Here is a 20,421-nt window from a genome sequence, read left to right as displayed (position 1 = left end):
AACAGACAAGATACTAGTGTTTATAAGTAAAATATAAACTCAAAAACAAGCCTAAAACACTCTTATAGCCTTAGATAATGTAGCTGTTTAAGAATTCTTACCTGGCAAACTCTGAAACCTGGATTTTTATGAATGGTTTTAGACACAACATCGATCTGGTTTCTTTCATTACCGACTCGAACTTGTCAACGGCCGAGTGCCACAGGGAGCCCAACCTTTCTTGTTGTGGTGCAAAACACAGGAAACCCAGATTGATTAAAAAATCGTTTTAATTTGTTTTAATGATGATGCAAACACACACAATAAAAAATTTCACAACTATTCCAGTAAAACTTACTGAATCACATGATAATCTATAATATGAATGACTAATAAAGTGGGGAAAACCTGCAGTAGAACCTTACTAATCAGTGGTAACAGTTCTAAATTGATTCTAAAGAAGTTGAACCGTATACACTACATGCAATTTTTCTGCTCGGCATGTCATCATAAATGATCACCGACCTCTAAGGTTCATAATTAGTACCGAACAAATGTATGTGACAGAGGCACCCACGATTTTATTGGAGTAGATGCAGAACATGAAAATCTTTGGAAAGTTTTTACGCATCCTTCTTCGGAACAGGTGAACAGCGTGTCATCATCGGTATCGCTGTTTTCCTTGCGGGAATCTGTAGTGGTCTTTGGTTTATATGTCCTACTTTGTCTAGGTATGACATCGCAGAAATCTGGAACCTGGTCATCAGAATACTCCATCTTCCTAAGGGTGGGTAAGGCTAGAGCTGACGATGTCTTCGTTGTTTCAAATTTCGTGTTGGGTATCTTTTTTCCTTTTCCAACGCCGTATGCTCTCCAAACCACAATGTTACGCTTTTTAAAGATAACATCATTGTCAAGGCTTACGCCTTCCCATTTCTCTGTGGGATATGTCCCGGGAATCTATAAACCACACAGTGCTACACTTAGACCACGTACGCCACCATGTGATTCCATAGCGGTTTTCATCTGTACTGCGCTCGTGATGTCATTTCCAGAGTTTAGATAAGTGTGCATGTGATTCTTCAGTACAGCAGCTTTGCGATCGCAAGGACTTTTGCCTCCTTGAGGACCTGAAAAATCCATGCGACGTTCACTTTGTGCTTCCTGGCGAGGTTTTGAACTCCAAGTATGGTTACGGAGCTGTGATAACAGGCAGCGTTATCTTGTCTAAAGCTGACGGATTTCAGGTCTGGCATTGCACGTCTCAACTGGAGAATGACGTCAACTATAACTGCTATCACAAACAAGCTATCCTGGTTGCTTTTGTGAACACGTGCACGAGGGTTAGGTTTTGACATTCCTCTTTTGACGAATCAGTCGTGGGTGCCTATGTCACATACATTTGTTCGGTACTAATTATGAACCTTAGAGGCCGGTGATCATTTATGATGACATGCCGAGCAGAAAAATTGCATGTAGTGTATACGGTTCAACTTCTTTAAAATCAATTTAGAACTGTTACCACTGATTAGTAAGGTTCTACTGCAGGTTTTTCCCCACTTTATTAGTCATTCATATTATAGATTATCATGTAATTCAGTAAGTTTTACTGGAATAGTTGTGAAATTTTTTATTGTGTGTGTTTGCATCATCATTAAAACAAATTAAAACGATTTTTTAATCAATCTGGGTTTCCTGTGTTTTGCACCACAACAAGAAAGGTTGGGCTCCCTGTGGCACTCGGCCGTTGACAAGTTCGAGTCGGTAATGAAAGAAACCAGATCGATGTTGTGTCTAAAACCATTCATAAAAATCCAGGTTTCAGAGTTTGCCAGGTAAGAATTCTTAAACAGCTACATTATCTAAGGCTATAAGAGTGTTTTAGGCTTGTTTTTGAGTTTATATTTTACTTATAAACACTAGTATCTTGTCTGTTATAGAAAGCGGCCAGAGGTCAGAAATGAGTAATTTGACCAAAGTTTGAAGACATACTGCGTGACACACAATCATTTGCCCAAAGATTTCTTTACATCACTAGAAAGACCAACATCTGAATAATCAACCAGCGAAGTTTCACGCGACTGAGAGGTTAAGCATATTCAGAATGAATATTTTTGTAAGACCTATTTTTTGATACTCTAAACACACGTCTAGCGAATAAAATTATTTTGTCATATTTGATACGCATCTTACTTTGGTTCGTCATGTGAATAATATTTGCAAGTCTTCTTTTTATCATCTCAGAAACATTGCTAAAATAAGAAAATACATCTCTTTGAAAACAACTGAAACTCTCGTCCACGCGTTCATATCCTCCGAACTCGACAACTGTAACTCTCTGCTCTTTGGCTTACCAAACAAACTCTTAGATAAACTACAATCTGTACAGAATGCTGCTGCCAGAATAATCACTCTTTCCCATAAACATGACCACATTACACCTATCCTCGTTAATCTGCATTGGCTACCAATTGAATCTAGAATCAAATATAAAATCCTATTACTTACTTTTAAAGCTCTTCATGGCCAATCTCCTATCTATATCCGGGAACTCATTTCAGTGTATAAACCGAACCGTAATCTTCGTTCTGCATCACAAGTTCTTCTATCAGCACATTCTTATAATCTTAAATCTTATGGTCATCGCTCCTTCTCTGTGGCTGCTCCTGAACTCTGGAACTCACTTCCAATATCTCTCCGAAATGCATCAAGTCTTGCCTCATTCAAAACTGAACTTAAAACTTATCTCTTCAAATTAGCATATTCTTTGTAAATAATTTTATTTTGTCGTTGTCTTTGTCGTTTGTTTACTAGCGCTTAGAACAGATTTGTATTTGCGCTTTATAAATAAATATTATTATTATTATTATTATTGTTATCTTAAAATTGTACAATTGATCCCAAAGTCACGCATATCGTACTCAATAAATAGCGCAGCGCAATGATTCTAAAAATAGCTTAAAGATTCGGACAAACATTGCATTCTGTTTAACCGCTACGAGGATTATACGAACCGATTTTATTATTTTTACTTAAAGTTACAATAATAACCCATGGAAACTAAGTTCAACTGCGATCGGCCGTGAAAATTATCTGCTGAAAGTAAACTTGTAAGTTTGTTTGTCCGAATTTCGCCTTTGTCTTCGTTTTTATGACATCACGACTGCGCTACGCTATTGTTCTTCAAGAATATGGGTTGTTTTAATTCCCAGTATTGCTTATTTTTTGTCCAGCAGCCGCGAAAGTTGAGTCAAAATTTACTGTCGCGAACGGCGTTTTCGGGAGTGTTTGAAAAATTCCATTTTTCTCCATAATAAAGCGTTATTTGATCAAACCAACTATACAGCGATTCTTAGGATACATTACCCTAACTAACTTGAAAGTATGAGCGAAATCGATTTTTCGAAGTTTGCCACGGATTTTGAATTTTGCTTGATCGTTACAGACAGTCACTCTTAAATCTCAAGTTTCAAAATATGTTATGTAAAGTTGATCCATTTTTTAGAAACATTTGTACGTAGTTTGTATGAATCAAAATATGATTGAATGTGAAGAACTGTAAATATTAGTTTGAGTTTTTCTCATTCAGATTTTGTTACAAAACACAATGAGGACTAGTAAGCTTACCTAAAAAAAAACATTTGGAACAGGACTGCAATGATATCCATATTTAGAAGCCTCTTCTGGAAACCTTCACTTTGGGTTCCCTGTGTTAATTCCATGTGTTAACAAAAGGAACCCAAAAGCAGAAGTTACTCTAAGCTGATGTAAGGGAAAAGCAAACAGTGTCTGCAAAAAAAGCTAATCCCTACCTTCCACAGAGAGAATGGAATTCCCAGGGAATGAGATGACAAAGGTGTAAGGTATTTTGATAGAAGAGGAACGTAGACCAGACAGTCTAGGTACTCAGGGCTAAATAGAATGGCTGGTCAACTGATAATAGGCCTTTTCTGAGTTCAATGAACTGGATGCATTGGGGTCTAGATTTGGTACAAACAACACCATATAAGGCAGGATGTTTGTACCCAAGCTAGACCACAATGCACAGTGGTGGCCCATAATATTGACCACATTGACTGGTCACATGTTGATAAGTGCACAGCAATTTATTTTTAGCTCTGGGCATCAGTTTGTAGTGTTGTCCTATTTTCCTATTTATTGATCAGAATTAAGTACTTGGTCTTCACTTTTGCAAACATGCCTCAAACAGCTCAGGTATGCTTGAAGAAGCTTTGCAGGCTAGTTAAACACAGGAAGATCATTATATTATTAGATATGTTTATTTTTGAGTTGTCTAGATCACAGTTTATAAATAAAGTAGACTTTGTATCCGGGTTGGTCTGTGTATCTACAACCCCGATTTATTATTAACTTATATTAAGTAGATGCCAAAAATAATAAAAATATCAGCATAGATTGAATTTGTTTTGTTTATTTAATATCCCATTGTATATTTACAAAATATTTTCTGGTCCAAATGTGAGTTGGGCTACCTGTTGTATTGGAGACATCAATACTCCATTTTACAGTTGTGTTCAGTGACCACGAATAATAGTTCCTAGCCGAGGCTGGAGTTTCTGCGCATAGCAAAATTACAGTTTATCATGCGCAGTAACTCCAGCCGAGGCTAGGAACTATTATTCGTGGTCACTGAACGGAACTGTAAAATGGAGTATTAGCATTTCCAATGGTCTGCTTTGTGGATACGGCGGCCATTTTGCCATGGGGCAAAACAAAACACATGTTGGATAATACATAGAGATTGTGTGTTTGTCTTTCATTTATGCGTAAAGGTGATCGAGATGCCATCTTAATTTATCTTTTATTGTATTGTCTTGTGTTGAATATCAATTGATGTCATTACTGTGTACTGTATCGTCGAAATAGTCTATTGCATCAATAAACCTCTAGCTATGATGTTTGCCCATTTCCGGCCATGTGTCACTCTCTTGAGAATAGGATTGTTTGTTTGAGCTGTATCCATATTCATGTGTCTTTTCATGCACAACAGTTAAACAAAGAAATGAAACTCTAGGGAATGACACATGGTCTGAAATGGGTAAAGAGGTCTCTAATTAATTATTGTTGAAAATAAATAAACCATGCACTAACGAAAAAAACAGCAAATAAGAAAAAATCCAAGCATTATGCACAAGTGCCCATGCAATAGTCCACTTCTGAGTTATGCTTTGCTTGTCACAAAGGTTTCCATATAAGGCTTATATACAAATGTATTCTTTTCTCCTTTCATGAATCACTGAGCATTATCCACGAAGCCTTGCATTGAAACCTTTGTGTCTCAACAGGAGCTTATTTCATAAGTTGGCTATTTAATAGGCGTAATGAGCATCTGAGTAAAGCTTGTTGTTTGTAGCGATGATTTTATCAATATCCTTGATCAAATTACTTGCTCCTAGGATTCCAAGCAGCTGAGGATGGAAATAGAAAAACAGTTTAAAAACCCTTTAACTTTTATCCCAATTGAATTGCAATTTGGCACTCAAGGCTTTACAAAGGGAGAAAAACTGGAGAAAAACCCTCAAATCAAGGAATGGGCCCAGCTAACAAATTCTACCCAAATGTGTTACCAAATCTAATGATTGAACATTAAACGATCGAAGATTAAACCACTGATGTGAGAGCTGAAACTTTGATTCCATTGAAACAGGAATCATGGTAAGATAGGTGATTGCAGAAAAAGATTTTTTTGTTGTTTTGGAATCAACCCTTTCTTTAAGCAATCAGAGCATGCATCATACTCTGTGTACGTTATATCATAGTTGTATTTTCACTGTACTTACTTGTATCAAAGCAAAACCAAATGCAACTCCACCAATGACGTGCAAGTTATTAATCATCCAGTTAGACAGACTGTCCACACATCCTGTGATGTAGATAACACTGCTGGCCTCTGATTCCTTTGAAATGAGATTTCAAATTCCTTTACATCATGAAATGCATTTATTGTATTAACTGGTTTAAGCTCTGCGGCACATATTAAATAATTTTGGCCAATTAATTTTCATCCTTATTTGGACCATAGTTTATATGATATAATGATGTAGATATTTACTTACTGTTTTTTGTCTTCGAACACCAAATCCGCATTGTGTATTGATCTTGTCCTAAATAAATAAATATAAAGGATACTGTGAGTTAACTCTAAGCTACCTTGGGCGTAATGCTTTCCCATTTCAGAATGCATGTCATTTTCTTGAGAATAAGATTATTAGTAGTCTCCTATATATGTTGTGTCATCATGCAACGCTCATTTTTAGTCAAGTTGTATCGATATTTGCGTGTCTTCTAATGCACAACCATTAAACAAAGAAATGATACTCTAGGGAATGACCCGTAGTCTGAAATGAGAAAACATGATATGCCCAAGCTAAGGTTAAGTGCTAGGTTTAATGTCGTAGAATATAAAATCCTCCAGCATTCTTGGAGTGAACCACATGACTCAAAAATCCCTTGTTGAGGCTGGATTTGCCAAACCAATAAATGTTTGAACACATCCACTGCAGCCTCAACTTAGAGAAACTGTATGTTGTGGCTGCTCCAGAAGAAATGTCTCCATAGAAATGTCTATTCACCGTGATACAGCAAGAGAATGGAACACCACAAGCTTCCATTGAATTTATCGCAGAGCAGTTGAAGTATTCATTGTGGTCCCAGTCATGGTAAGAGTATCCTCCGCAGCACTTGAGACCACTCTGTATTCCATCGATTGCATTTTGTAAATCTGGATCATCTCGATAATGAATCACAAAGTGCTTGACTGTTGTGGCAACTTTAGCTCTTGTCTGTGGAAAAAAATTCAGGTTACACTTGCATTTTTTACTGTTGAAGCCATCAGACCCTCCCCACTCCTTTGAAATTCCAATCCCCCTCTGTGGTGGAGGTATTGACTGATATTACCTGTTCAACAAAAAAGAATGCCAAAAATCCAGTGATGATTTCAAGAGTAAAAAGAATGATCAGAACAACCATATACTGAAAAAAAAACATAACCATATGTCCAAATTAAAATTTAATGCTCTATCATTTAGAGTTTGGCCAGCAGCTTATTGGGTAGGAGCAGGACGTGTTAAGGTGAATGACTTTGGAGAGGAGGGGGTTTGGATGCATTGATCCAATAACTTTAAATGCTACTAAATATAATCTTTTTTTAATCAATAATATATGTAGGAGAGATTGATCAGTCTCAATATTGATCGAGCCAGAGATGACAGACTAATAAAGTGTGTGACACTATAGATTGAATGGGAATTTTGAAGTCAATTTTTGTGGAGAGAGGGAACAATGAGTAAAACCCTTAAAGTACAAAAGAGAACAAACAAGCAACTACTTACATGCAATGGTTGGTCCACGGACCAAAATTATGACCTTCCCAGTGAGAGGTAGCACATTAGCGAAGCACACCACCTAAATATTCTTTTAAATCACTATTTTTTACTTACTATTTTTAGAAGAATCTTGTTCTCTCTTAAGGCACCAATGCAACCGCAAAAAGCAATGATGAACAAGAAGACTCCAGTGACGATCAGCAAGACAGAAGGGTCAAAAGAAAGACTGTTTAGTGTGTTGTACTTGTCTTTTTCACTATGTGCCCATGAACCAGCACCAATGAACACAATGGATACAACCTGACAATGAAAACAGCAAACACTATGAGAGGAGTAGAGGAGGGGGGCGAGGGTGTCAGTTTCTGAAACCTTAGCATCAGACTGTAGTTGGAAAATGGTGGCCAGAGCTTCCTCCCTCCCTTCCCCTATTTGCATCAGATAAGATTATGCCTGGAACCCCCCTCTCCCCATGGGGATGCCGAACACACCTCCTGAAAAATGAATCCCATTTTTCTCTTTTGCAGTTCTATTTCCCATTCCCATTGACTTCAATCACATTTCCATCAAATCCCATTTTTCCCAAATGTTTACAAAAATATAAATATGAACCCCATTCGCCCTCTAGCAATTGTTTTTGTCATGAGGAAGTAGATTTTGGTGGATGCCAATCAAGGCGTTTCCATGACATTATATAGGCAAGTGCCCTTATAGCTTGTGTTTCCCAACAATGTTATGGAAACGCCTTGTGATTGACGTCCACCAAAACCTTCTTCGTTGCGACAGAAAAAATCACTATTAGAGAATACGATTGAGGATGGCTGTAAAGCGTATAGAAACAAATAACATAGATAATATAGGAGTTTACTCACCCAGACCAAAACATTTATGGTGAAAATAAAATACTTGACAACGCAATGAAAATTGACTTTCTCTCCTGTACTAGAACCACTGTCATCCATGGTGATGTTCAAATTCTATCAAAATAGGTTACAATACAATACAATACTACAAGCTTTATTTCACACTCGAATTTAAGATAGTACATGCTATGATATTCAAGAAAATAAGATGAATAAATACATTAAAAACTAATCTAAAAAAATCTAACAAGAGCATAACTTCATATTTTGAACATTTTCAGAAAATTCATTCTAGAGTTGCGAGCAATAATTTAAGATCTAACCGACATTGATATATCGTATTTTCTGACACTATTACACTGGCATAGATGCTTATAATCTTTTCGATTAGATTTTAGATTTTTATTTACACTCAAACCTCGAAACCTTGGAAACGACTTGACGCTTGCAAGATTACTGCATACCTTTTAGGCCATAATCGTTCTTTTGATGTACGTAGATGGAAGATTTCTAAAATTCTGGTATTCTTTAATATATTTAAGAGAATCTCTGGATCACCTTGTCTTCAGGAATGTGTTTTGATCAGAATTCGAATCGAAACTAATAGTCAGAAAGGTGTCGAGGAGTTCGGGAGAAATCGGAAGGCTATCGTTAATAGATCGGAAGGGTATGGGATACCTTTGGTAAAGGGGCGGGAAAAAAGAAAAGAAAGAATAAAATGAAAATGAAAAGTATTTTTTAAGAGGAAAGAAAACCAAGATAAGTAAGTAAAGTAGTAGTAATAAATTATGCGTTCGGTGTGTATATAATGAAGTAGAGAGAATAAGAGAATATTTCTTAGTCAAATATGCTAAAAATAAATAAATAGAATAATCATATGACAAAGAAAGAAAAGAAGGAAATGAAATAAAATGAAAATGAGAAAGAGAGAAAAAGAAAAAAGAAAAAAAAAAGGAATGAAAAAAGAAAGGAAGAAAGAAAGGAAGGAAGACGGATAACACTGATGTGCAAAAAGCCTCCCCGAGGGGGTACTGGTTATTATGTTCCTGTCACAAAACCAAAACAAAGATGGCGGTCGCTCCAGCTCAGTTCAACGTCGTACTTGGCTTCAGTCAAACACCGCTAACTCAAGCCCTAGAAAACAAAAACTTCCAAGAAGCCCTAGACTTCATAAACAATCGTTACGGAGGCTGTTTCGATGAAGGTTATTACCGAAGAATCCCGCTATACATTGTTTTATCCGGTGAAAAGACGTGTTATGGTAAAGTGATGCCTGTTCACTTGGACATCGCGAGAAGACTCATCGAAAGAGGTAGAAACTGTAATGCTGTTTAAACTTCAAAAATAAAGAGTTGAGAAGTAAAGAAAGACTTCTGAACTTAAGCTGAAGGGTTGAAATAAGTCTAGAGGGTCGTCTTTTGAGTTAGTTTGTCTGATTTTTGATTTGAGAGTTATATTTTGGTTTTGAATCTTTGACGTTTTTTGAATTACTTAAAAAAACAAACTTTACTAGTATTTAAGATTTCTCCTAAAACTTTATCAAAATCCTCGATCAAACCTTTCATTCCTTTATATAAAGTTTCCGTATTAAATGAATTATCTTAAATGAAATATTATCTACGAAATATTTAACAATATGATTGACTCCAAAAAAATCTAAGAACGTAAGTTTATATACATGTTTTGTAAAAATATAAATTCATTTACTTATTTATGATAATTTATTATCTTTATTATTTTTTCATGTCATTATTTTGATTTCCAGGTGCAAATCCTATACTTCGAATTCCAGAGGTAAATTTAAATTTTAAAAGTTAAGTAATTTAAGTAAGCCAAAGTAATTAATGTACAGAGTAAATAGAGACAATAGAGTTTATATGGTTGAGACGATTCCATTCATAACGTAGTGGACAATTAATAACCGTGGTGATTTTACATGACAATGACGTAGGACACAATGCTTCAAAGAGCTGTATTGTTTTGGCTCTAATATGTGTTTTCGAACCAAGATTTACTTGGTTTTGTCTATTCCATAGCTTTGAGATATATATACTGGAATATTATTATAATTTTAGGAATCAAGGTTGGTGTGGAGTAATGCAATTACCCCTTCCATCTGGGGTCTTGGGTTGAATTCCTTCACTCTGCATTGTATGTGAGTGGCATTTCTTGGGTCCCTCACTTGATTCAAGGTTTCTCTCCAGTTTTCATCCCTCGTAGTGCAGTTTATTCAGTGTACTTTGACTTTGATCAGACCAGATGTTGTTTAAGGGGTTGATAAACTTGATGCTAATTATCCTTGAAATTTGCTTGATATTAACAATATACTATTGTTGATAGACTAATACTGCTTAACAATGTCTATTATGATGTCTATGGTGATGAAGAATTCATTGAATTTTATAATTATAGTTAGTTATCACTCACATTGAAGAGTTAATATTCTGGTTGTAAAAACATTAAAAAATTTTTAGGATGTCAATAGGTGTATCTCTGAAGTCCCATGCCAAAATCCCCGGGGGGGGGGGGGGGGTACTCCCATATATGGACTATACAGGGATGATCCGCTGAACAGGGTATGGTTTCTCGAGCTTCTTGTCATAAACAGGGTATGCAATTTCACTCAAGGTCCAAGTTCTTCCTGAGTTTGTTGTCATATTCAGGGTTTCTACTTTCGTATAGTAGTGGGGGGAGTTTAGATTTAAAAAATAAACATTATAGTAAACTATTATCAGTGAATGAGGGAGGGGAGGGTTTTAGAAAAGACTGTGTGTGCGCTTGTCTGTTATTGCACCATGCAATGCCAACCTATTTCTCACAACAATAGATGTTGGTAAATAGCATTTTCCATGGATGATGTTACAAATTGTGCATCGTTGGATTGAAATGTGGACATTAAGCCAAGCCAAGCTCACATGTTAATATGCCGTAACAATGTTCTTTTGTCTCATTTTCAATGTGTAGAAAAACTATGGTTTACGACTGATATTAATCATCTTTTCCTATTGTAACCAAAGTCTTTGTTTACTAAGTTTGTCTGCAAATCGATCCCACAGGACTTTGAGATATCTATTTGAAATAACTGAGAAAAATTGCTATTGTTAGAAAAACATTATCTGGGATCCAATACCTTGAAAATAAATTAAGGTTAATATAATAATAATATCAATATATTAATAATATATCATGTATTTGTTTGTTTAACTAGAGTATAGGTGCAGAGTACATTGGCCCAGGTAGAAGTCCCATTGAATGTGTAGTAGACTTGTACAATACTGTGACAGCCTATGACCTAGGAAGTACGCCAACAGACATAGCTCCATCCTTTCCTGCAGTCCTGATGAACGGCCAGAGGTGTACCAGTGTAAGAGACCTAATTGATGACCTAATAAGTCTGGTGTGGATGTTACTTGGTCATGGTGCCGAGGTAAATGTTCGTGATGCTGAGAACAAGACCCCTTTACACAACACTTTGATTAGGTCAGCTGACCTACGCCTGGCAGAAATTCTGTGTGATAATGGTGCAAATGTCAATGCTGCTGATCGCTGTGGTAATACACCCTTAATGGCAGTATGCAACCCTATGCCATGGAGATATTATGAAGAATATGGACCAGCCGCCAGTGGATATGACGTTTCTAGAGCAATCTTTTATCTTCTTAGATTTGATAACCTTAAGGTAAAAGGAACCTTGGATGTTGTAGAACCCTGAAATAACTTCTGGTATTAACTAAACCTGCAACAGAATTTTACCCCTGGTTCCTGAGGAAGCTCACATACGTGTGTTGGATTGGAATTTAGCATGTTAGGTTTTTTGAGGGAGGAAAACCATCAAAACAATAGAGAGACCTATAAACATACCTTACCAACACCCCAGAGGTCAGAGACAAGTGCGCTACCGCTACGCACCTTCAATAAACCTCTTAGGAAATAATGCTGCTGAATTTGTAGGACATAACGATAAGTTTCCAATTCTCAGGCAATTGAAATTGTTTTGTCCTCCAAATTGAGCTAGCTGCTTCGACAGTGGCGGATCCAAGGGAGGGGTGCAAGGGGTGCGCACCCCTCCCTGGTTCAACTCAGTTCCGCTACTTCGAAGATGACCAATGCAAAATAATGTTTTTTCCCTTCGATTATAAGGGGTGCACCCCTCTCTGGGTTAACTTTGCACCCCTCCCTGAAAAAATTCCTGGATCCACCCCTGTTCGATGTCACATGCAATACATATTTCTTAATAGTTTTACTAACTATAACGATAGTAATTAGAAATGTTTGAGTAGTAAGTTTGTTTTTTCCCTAGATTAATAGCTGTGGAGTACATGGTAGAACTGCCCTCTTCTATGCCATGCAGTCAGGCAACTTTCATGTGGCTAAAATTTTGCTGGAACGAGGAGCGAATCCAAATATGAGAGGAATGGGACCTGATGGAAGGTAGAGTAATATGATAATTATGAATATTGAATGGTGAGAATTATAATATCAACTGTGAGTCGTAATATTAGGTGTTGGTTATTGTGTAGTTTCAGAAAATATCCATACCTCACCCACAGAGGGGGATTGGAATTTCCAAGGGGTGGTGAGGGTCTGAGGAGGGTATATTGTGTAGTTTCAGAAAATATCCACACCTCCCCCACAGAGGTGGATTCGAATTTCCAAGGGGTAGGGAGGGTCTGAGGAGGGTATATTGTGTAGTTCCAGAAAATATCCACACCTCCCCCACAGAGGGGGATTGGAATTTCCAAGGGGTGGGGAGGGTCTGAGGGGTGTATATTGCGTAGTACCAGAAAATATCCATACCTTCCCCACAGAGGGGGATTGGAATTTCAAAGGGGTGGGGAGGGTCTGATTGCTTAAAAAGTAAAATATATTTTTTATTTCTCTCAAAACTAATCTATCGTGTTTTTTATTGATAATAGTTATATTTCTCCACTGCTTGCATCCTTGATTCCCTGGACAGCGCTAGATCGCAAGGACATCAAGGCAAACCTTCAAGCTGTTGCTACACTGGTCGATGAAGGATTTTTCTCCACACCAGAGATTTTAAAAGAAGTCTTAGAATATGCCGTGGACGACAATGGCAGCAAGATCTTACAACAAAACCTTCTTCACAAGGGAGTTAATTTGATACAATTGTTATTTGGGCAGGGCAGTGCCCCCCTGACTCAACTAGCAGCTAGAACAGCCATCGAGCACAAGTTCCCAAATCTGGAATTTTCATCCATGTCGTCATTCAATGTCAGTAATCTGATTCGATCACAGGGACTGCCGCTGGAGTTAATTACACATTTAGAGGTTGTTCTTTTGAGGGAAAAGATTCTGCACGTTTTGAGTGAGATAGACTGGGATGAATGGGATGTAGAGGAATACTCTCTGAATGATAGTGATGATTATGATGAATCCGATGATGAGTTCTGGTGATTTTTCGTTTCATTTTGTCCTTAAGGGGTACTCCACCCCTGGGACAATAGACCCCTTTCGAATTCGAAATTACCGCTGTGTTTCTTGATTACAGACTCATTTGCACAGGGTAGTCTCGAGTTTGTGAAGAATATTCATGTGTTCCAGTCAAGGTCCATCAAGTTTCAAAATGTTTGTATTGTTGAAGTTGTGCATTCTTTACTTTACCGTTGGTATTTGTCAATATTTAAACACTGATACGAGGCTAAACCTGTGCAAAATGAGTCTGTAGTCAAGAAACACAGCAGTAATTTCAAATTCGAAAGGGGTCTATTCCACTCCATGGCGTCATAAAAAAGCAACAGCTACTTATTTCTGCACTGACAGTATTATTTAAACTTTGAGGCTTGATTTCTCAGACAATATCAGTGAATTTGCTGGCCAAACTTTATGAACACATTTGTGTCATAAATAAGTATTTTATTTTAAACTAGAGTAGTCAACCCTCTCCAAATTCAATCCTCTACTAGAAGAGGTATTGCATTACCTATTTGAAACTGTACATTTTAATTTAAAGACTGCAATAGAGCATGTGCATCATTGGTATCATGTTACGTCATCAAGCCATTATTAGCTTCTCATGCTTGATCAACAAACATGACAGCTGTTTCATTGTTATTTATATCTCCAAGGATTTTCAGTCACATGGTTGCACACACTGTATAGATATCTTTTAAAATATAAAAGGAATTGCAGAAAAGGTAATTTATACAATACATTTTAAAAAGAAAAAGAAATGTTTCAAAATGATGCCCTGTGTAAGACTCGTGTCGAATGTCGAACATCACATGAGCCGAACCTAATGACATCAAAGACGTCCCCCTTGTTATCCATTGTTTCAGTTAGGTTTGGCTCACGTAAAGTTTGACATTTGACCTGAGCCTTAGAGTGAACGGCATATACCGGTATCTGTGAATCAATAAATAAATTACTCGGTATATAGCACCTAGTATTAAGTTATCAGATCTTTAGTTGTTGAATTCACTCGAGCATGAACCAAACTAATATTTGTAGAGGTATTTTCATTTGTTCTTAATGTCCCAGTGGCGGATCCAGGATTTTTCAAAGGGGGGTTTGTTTCTTAAACTGTGTATAATTCTCTTTTGTTTAGTCGATGTTTGACAAAACAATTGGCTCTAATCACCTAATTTACTATCTAGTAAGGGAACTTAAAGGTAAATTAAACATTATAACAGCAAATATTTATCATTTTGTGTTCAACATTATCCTTGTGGATACTTTTAAGCAAAATTTATATAAGACATGTTTCTATTACCTAAAAGATCAAACCTTCAAGGGGGGTTCCATGGAACCCTTTGAACTCCCCCCCCCCCCCCCCCTGGATCCGCCACTGTGTCCTGCTCCAATGATATCTGCTCTTTCATTCAAAATAGCTGCAATTAGACATGTATGTTTCTGTTTCACAGATATGACTCTATTTTAAAATATTACTATTTATAAGTGCATTATTAATTACTTAGGCACTAATAGACCTCCTCGGCTCTGGCATAATGTTTCTCATTTCAGATCACATTTCATTCCCTACAGTATCATTTCTTTGTTTACTAGTTGTGATCTGTCGCACATGACAATACTCATGAACATGGACACAACTCAAAGAATGTTATTCTCAAGAGTCGATTGATATGTGGTCACAAAAGGCTTAGAACCATTCATTTTTTTATCGGGGACAGGGGTGGGTAGTGTATTTGCATTGATTCCAGTTTGAAAATAAAAAGTCAATGGTCCCTTGGATAATAAGTTTCTTCATCAAAAAAGATTTAAACAACAATATGCATTTCCTTGTCAATTTATTTTCAACTAAATACCGTGAGGTAAAGCCCATGGTTTTGATGCATTTTGGGTGTTATCCATGCATTTTGCCCAAAAATTTTTAAAAATCCTTTATAAATAATTCACATTTTTTCAAAAGGTGTGAAAATAAGCCAAAATGGATCAAAACCATGGCCTATAGTCCATGCTTTTTGCCCAAAAATACCCATTTTTTCATGTCTCATTAATAATTCGCATTTTTTCAAAAGGTGTGAAAATGGGCCAAAATCAGTCAAAACCATGGCCTATAGTCCATGCTTTTTGCCCAAAAATACCATTTTTTCATGTCTCATTAATAATTCAAATTTTTTCAAAAGGTGTGAAAATGGGCCAAAATCGACCAAAACCATGGGCTATAGTCCATGCTTTTTGCCCAAAATAGCCAAAAATGACCTGTTTTGCATCATTCATAAATAATGCATATTTTTTGAAAAGGTGTGAAAATGAGCAAAAATCGCTCAAAACCATGGGCTATAGTCCATGCTTTTTGCCCCAAAATGGCCAAAAATGACCTGTTTTGCATCCTTCATAAATAATGTATATTTTTTGAAAACGTGTGAAAATGAGCTAAAATCGACCAAAACCATGGGCTATAGTCCATGCTTTTTGCCCCAAAATAGCCAAAAATGACCTGTTTTGCATCCTTCATGAATAATGCATATTTATTGAAAAGGTGTGAAAATGAGCCAAAATCGACCAAAACCATGGGCTGTAGTCCAAGCTTTTTGTCCCAAAAGGCCCAAAAATACCATTTTTTCATGTCTCATTAATAATTTACATTTTTTCAAAAGATGTAAAAATGTGTCAAAATCAACCAAAACCATGGGCTATAGTCCATGCTTTTTGCCCCAAAATGGCCAAAAATGACCTGTTTTGCATCCTTCATAAATAATGCATATTTTTGAAAAGGTGTGAAAATGAGCCAAAATCAACTAAAACCATGGGCTATAGTCCATGCTTTTTGCCCCAAAATAGCCGAAAAATGACCTCTTTTGCATCCTTCATAAATAATGCATATTTTTGAAAAGGTGTGAAAATGAGCCAAAATCGATCAAAACCATGGGCTATAGTCCAAGCTTTTGCCCCAAAAGGCCCAAAAATACCATTTTTTCATGTCTCATTAATAATTTACATTTTTCAAAAGATGTAAAAATGTGTCAAAATCAACCTAAACCATGGGCTATAGTCCATGCTTTTGCCCCAAAATGGCCAAAAATGACCTGTTTTGCATCCTTCATAAATAATGCATATTTTTGAAAAGGTGTGAAAATGAGCCAAAATCAACTAAAACCATGGGCTATAGTCCATGCTTTTTGCCCCAAAATAGCCAAAAATGACCTCTTTTGCATCCTTCATAAATAATGCATATTTTTTGAAAAGGTGTGAAAATGAGCCAAAATCGATCAAAACCATGGGCTATAGTCCAAGCTTTTTGCCCCAAAAGGCCCAAAAATACCATTTTTTCATGTCTCATTAATAATTTACATTTTTTCAAAAGATGTAAAAATGTGTCAAAATCAACCTAAACCATGGGCTATAGTCCATGCTTTTTGCCCCAAAATGGCCAAAAATGACCTGTTTTGCATCCTTCATAAATAATGCATATTTTTTGAAAAGGTGTGAAAATGAGCCAAAATCAACCAAAACCATGGGCTATAGTCCATGCTTTTTGCCCAAAAATAGCCGAAAATGACCTCTTTTGCATCCTTCATAAATAATGCATATTTTTTGAAAAGGTGTGAGAATGAGCCAAAATCGGTCAAAACCATGGGCTATAGTCCATGCTTTTTGCCCCAAAATGTCCAAAAATGACCTATTTTGCATCCTTCATAAATAATGCATATTTTTTTAAAAGTTGTGAAAATGAACAAAAATCGACCAAAACCATGGGCTATAACCCATGCTTTTCCCCCAAAAACGACCTGTTTTGCATCCTTCATAAATAATGCATATTTTTTGAAAGGGTGAGAAAATAGGTTAAAATCGACCAAAACCATGGGCTATAGTCCATGCTTTTTGGCTGAGTATGGCCAAAAATGACCTGTTTTGCATCCTTCATAAATAATTCATATTTTTTGAAAAGGGGTGAAAATGTTCGAAAATCGACCAAAACCATGGGCTATAGTCCATGCTTTTTGTATGAAAATGGCCAAAAATGACCTCTTTTGCATCCTTCATGAATAATGCATATTTTTTGAAAAGGTGTGAAAATAAGCCAAAATCGACCAAAACCATGGGCTATAGTCCATGCTTTTTGCCCCAAAATGGCCAGAAATGACCTGTTTTGCATCCTTCATAAATAATTCATATTTTTTGAAAAGGTGTGAAAATGCCTCAAAATCGACCAAAACCATGGGCTATAGTCCATGCTTTTTGCCCAAAAATGGCCAAAAATGACCTGTTTTGCATCCTTCATAAATAATGCATATTTTTTCAAAAGGTGTGAAAATGAGGCAAAATTGACCAAAACCATGGGCTATAGTATATGCTTTTTGCCTGAAAAAGTCCAAAAATGACCTGTTTTGCATCCTTCATAAATAATGCATATTTTTTGAAAGTGTGTGAAAATGCGTCAAAATCGACCAAAACCATGGGCTATAGTCCATGCTTTTTGTCCCAAAATAGCCAAAAATGACCTGCTTTGCATCCTTCATAAATAATGCATATTTTTTTAAAAGGTGTGAAAATGAGCCAAAATCGACCAAAACCATGTGCTATAGTCCATGCTTTTTGCCCCAAAATGGCCAGAAATGACCTGTTTTGCATCCTTCATAAATAATTCATATTTTTTGAAAATGTGTGAAAATGAGGCAAAATCGACCAAAACCATGGGCTATAGTCCATGCTTTTTGCCCAAAATTGGCCAAAAATCACCTGTTTTGCATCCTTCATAAATAATTCATATTTTTTGAAAAGGTGTGAAAATGTTCGAAAATCGACCAAAACCATGGGCTATAGTCCATGCTTTTTGTATGAAAATGGCCAAAAATGACCTCTTTTGCATCCTTCATAAATAATGCATATTTTTTGAAAAGGTGTGAAAATAAGCCAAAATCGACCAAAACCATGGGCTATAGTCCATGCTTTTTGTCCCAAAATGGCCAAAAATGACCTGTTTTGCATCCTTCATAAATAATTCATATTTTTTGAAAAGGTGTGAAAATGTTCGAAAATCGACCAAAACCATGGGCTATAGTCCATGCTTTTTGTATGAAAATGGCCAAAAATGACCTCTTTTGCATCCTTCATGAATAATGCATATTTTTTGAAAAGGTGTGAAAATAAGCCAAAATCGACCAAAACCATGGGCTATAGTCCATGCTTTTTGCCCCAAAATGGCCAGAAATGACCTGTTTTGCATCCTTCATAAATAATTCATATTTTTTGAAAATGTGTGAAAATGCCTCAAAATCGACCAAAACCATGGGCTATAGTCCATGCTTTTTGTCCCAAAATGGCCAAAAATGACCTGTTTTGCATCCTTCATAAATAATGCATATTTTTTTAAAAGGTGTGAAAATGAGCCAAAATCGACCAAAACCATGTGCTATAGTCCATGCTTTTTGCCCCAAAATGGCCAGAAATGACCTGTTTTGCATCCTTCATAAATAATTCATATTTTTTGAAAATGTGTGAAAATGAGGCAAAATCGACCAAAACCATGGGCTATAGTCCATGCTTTTTGCCCAAAATTGGCCAAAAATGACCTGTTTTGCATCCTTCATAAATAATTCATATTTTTTGAAAAGGTGTGAAAATGTTCGAAAATCGACCAAAACCATGGGCTATAGTCCATGCTTTTTGTATGAAAATGGCCAAAAATGACCTCTTTTGCATCCTTCATGAATAATGCATATTTTTTGAAAAGGTGTGAAAATAAGCCAAAATCGACCAAAACCATGGGCTATAGTCCATGCTTTTTGTCCCAAAATGGCCAAAAATGACCTGTTTTGCATCCTTCATAAATAATTCATATTTTTTGAAAAGGTGTGAAAATGTTCGAAAATCGACCAAAACCATGGGCTATAGTCCATGCTTTTTGTATGAAAATGGCCAAAAATGACCTCTTTTGCATCCTTCATGAATAATGCATATTTTTTGAAAAGGTGTGAAAATAAGCCAAAATCGACCAAAACCATGGGCTATAGTCCATGCTTTTTGCCCCAAAATGGCCAGAAATGACCTGTTTTGCATCCTTCATAAATAATTCATATTTTTTGAAAATGTGTGAAAATGCCTCAAAATCGACCAAAACCATGGGCTATAGTCCATGCTTTTTGCCCAAAAATGGCCAAAAATGACCTGTTTTGCATCCTTCATAAATAATGCATATTTTTTCAAAAGGTGTGAAAATGAGGCAAAATTGACCAAAACCATGGGCTATAGTCCATGCTTTTTGTCCCAAAATGGCCAAAAATGACCTGTTTTGCATCCTTCATAAATAATGCATATTTTTTGAAAAGGTGTGAAAATAAGCCAAAATCGACCAAAACCATGGGCTATAGTCCATGCTTTTTGTCCCAAAATGGCCAAAAATGACCTGTTTTGCATCCTTCATAAATAATTCATATTTTTTGAAAAGGTGTGAAAATGTTCGAAAATCGACCAAAACCATGGGCTATAGTCCATGCTTTTTGTATGAAAATGGCCAAAAATGACCTCTTTTGCATCCTTCATGAATAATGCATATTTTTTGAAAAGGTGTGAAAATAAGCCAAAATCGACCAAAACCATGGGCTATAGTCCATGCTTTTTGCCCCAAAATGGCCAGAAATGACCTGTTTTGCATCCTTCATAAATAATTCATATTTTTTGAAAATGTGTGAAAATGCCTCAAAATCGACCAAAACCATGGGCTATAGTCCATGCTTTTTGCCCAAAAATGGCCAAAAATGACCTGTTTTGCATCCTTCATAAATAATGCATATTTTTTCAAAAGGTGTGAA

The 20,421-nt window shown here is 36.3% G+C and overlaps 2 protein-coding genes and 1 long non-coding RNA gene across 4 annotated transcripts; 2 read left to right on the top strand and 1 right to left on the bottom strand.

Moving 5' to 3' along the window:
- Positions 1-1,706: 1,706 nt before the first annotated feature.
- Positions 1,707-4,400, top strand: LOC148906523 (uncharacterized). Its single transcript, XR_016121249.1, has 2 exons — positions 1,707-1,814; positions 1,920-4,400. It is a non-coding gene; the product is annotated as an uncharacterized LOC148906523 (long non-coding RNA).
- LOC116302297 (tetraspanin-33) lies at positions 4,392-8,809 on the bottom strand. Of its 2 annotated transcripts, XM_031711567.2 has the most exons (8): positions 8,650-8,809; positions 8,195-8,299; positions 7,440-7,625; positions 6,898-6,972; positions 6,573-6,782; positions 6,057-6,104; positions 5,781-5,897; positions 4,392-5,408 (listed from the first exon to the last, which is right to left on the bottom strand). In XM_031711567.2, the coding sequence occupies exons 2-8, from the start codon at positions 8,282-8,284 to the stop codon at positions 5,310-5,312; spliced, it is 825 nt and encodes a 274-aa protein (XP_031567427.1). In that variant the 5' UTR covers positions 8,285-8,299; positions 8,650-8,809; the 3' UTR covers positions 4,392-5,309. The 2 variants fall into 2 exon arrangements, with proteins under 2 accessions (XP_031567427.1, XP_088893504.1); XM_089037378.1 differs by lacking the exons at positions 8,195-8,299; positions 8,650-8,809 and having other exon boundaries at positions 7,440-8,186.
- Positions 8,810-9,172: 363 nt separating this feature from the next.
- On the top strand, positions 9,173-14,584 carry LOC116302341 (uncharacterized). Its single transcript, XM_031711623.2, has 5 exons — positions 9,173-9,497; positions 9,951-9,979; positions 11,394-11,864; positions 12,486-12,616; positions 13,102-14,584. The coding sequence occupies exons 1-5, from the start codon at positions 9,254-9,256 to the stop codon at positions 13,601-13,603; spliced, it is 1,377 nt and encodes a 458-aa protein (XP_031567483.1). The 5' UTR covers positions 9,173-9,253; the 3' UTR covers positions 13,604-14,584.
- Positions 14,585-20,421: the final 5,837 nt, after the last annotated feature.

Source organism: Actinia tenebrosa, unplaced genomic scaffold (assembly GCF_029948245.1).
Source record: "Actinia tenebrosa isolate PJP-AT-01 unplaced genomic scaffold, QUT_ActTen_1.0 PGA_scaffold5__44_contigs__length_20552954, whole genome shotgun sequence".
In the NCBI taxonomy this organism is placed as follows: domain Eukaryota; kingdom Metazoa; phylum Cnidaria; class Anthozoa; order Actiniaria; family Actiniidae; genus Actinia; species Actinia tenebrosa.
Note: the sequence above shows the minus strand (reverse complement) of the source record. Positions and strands in the feature narration are given on the sequence as shown.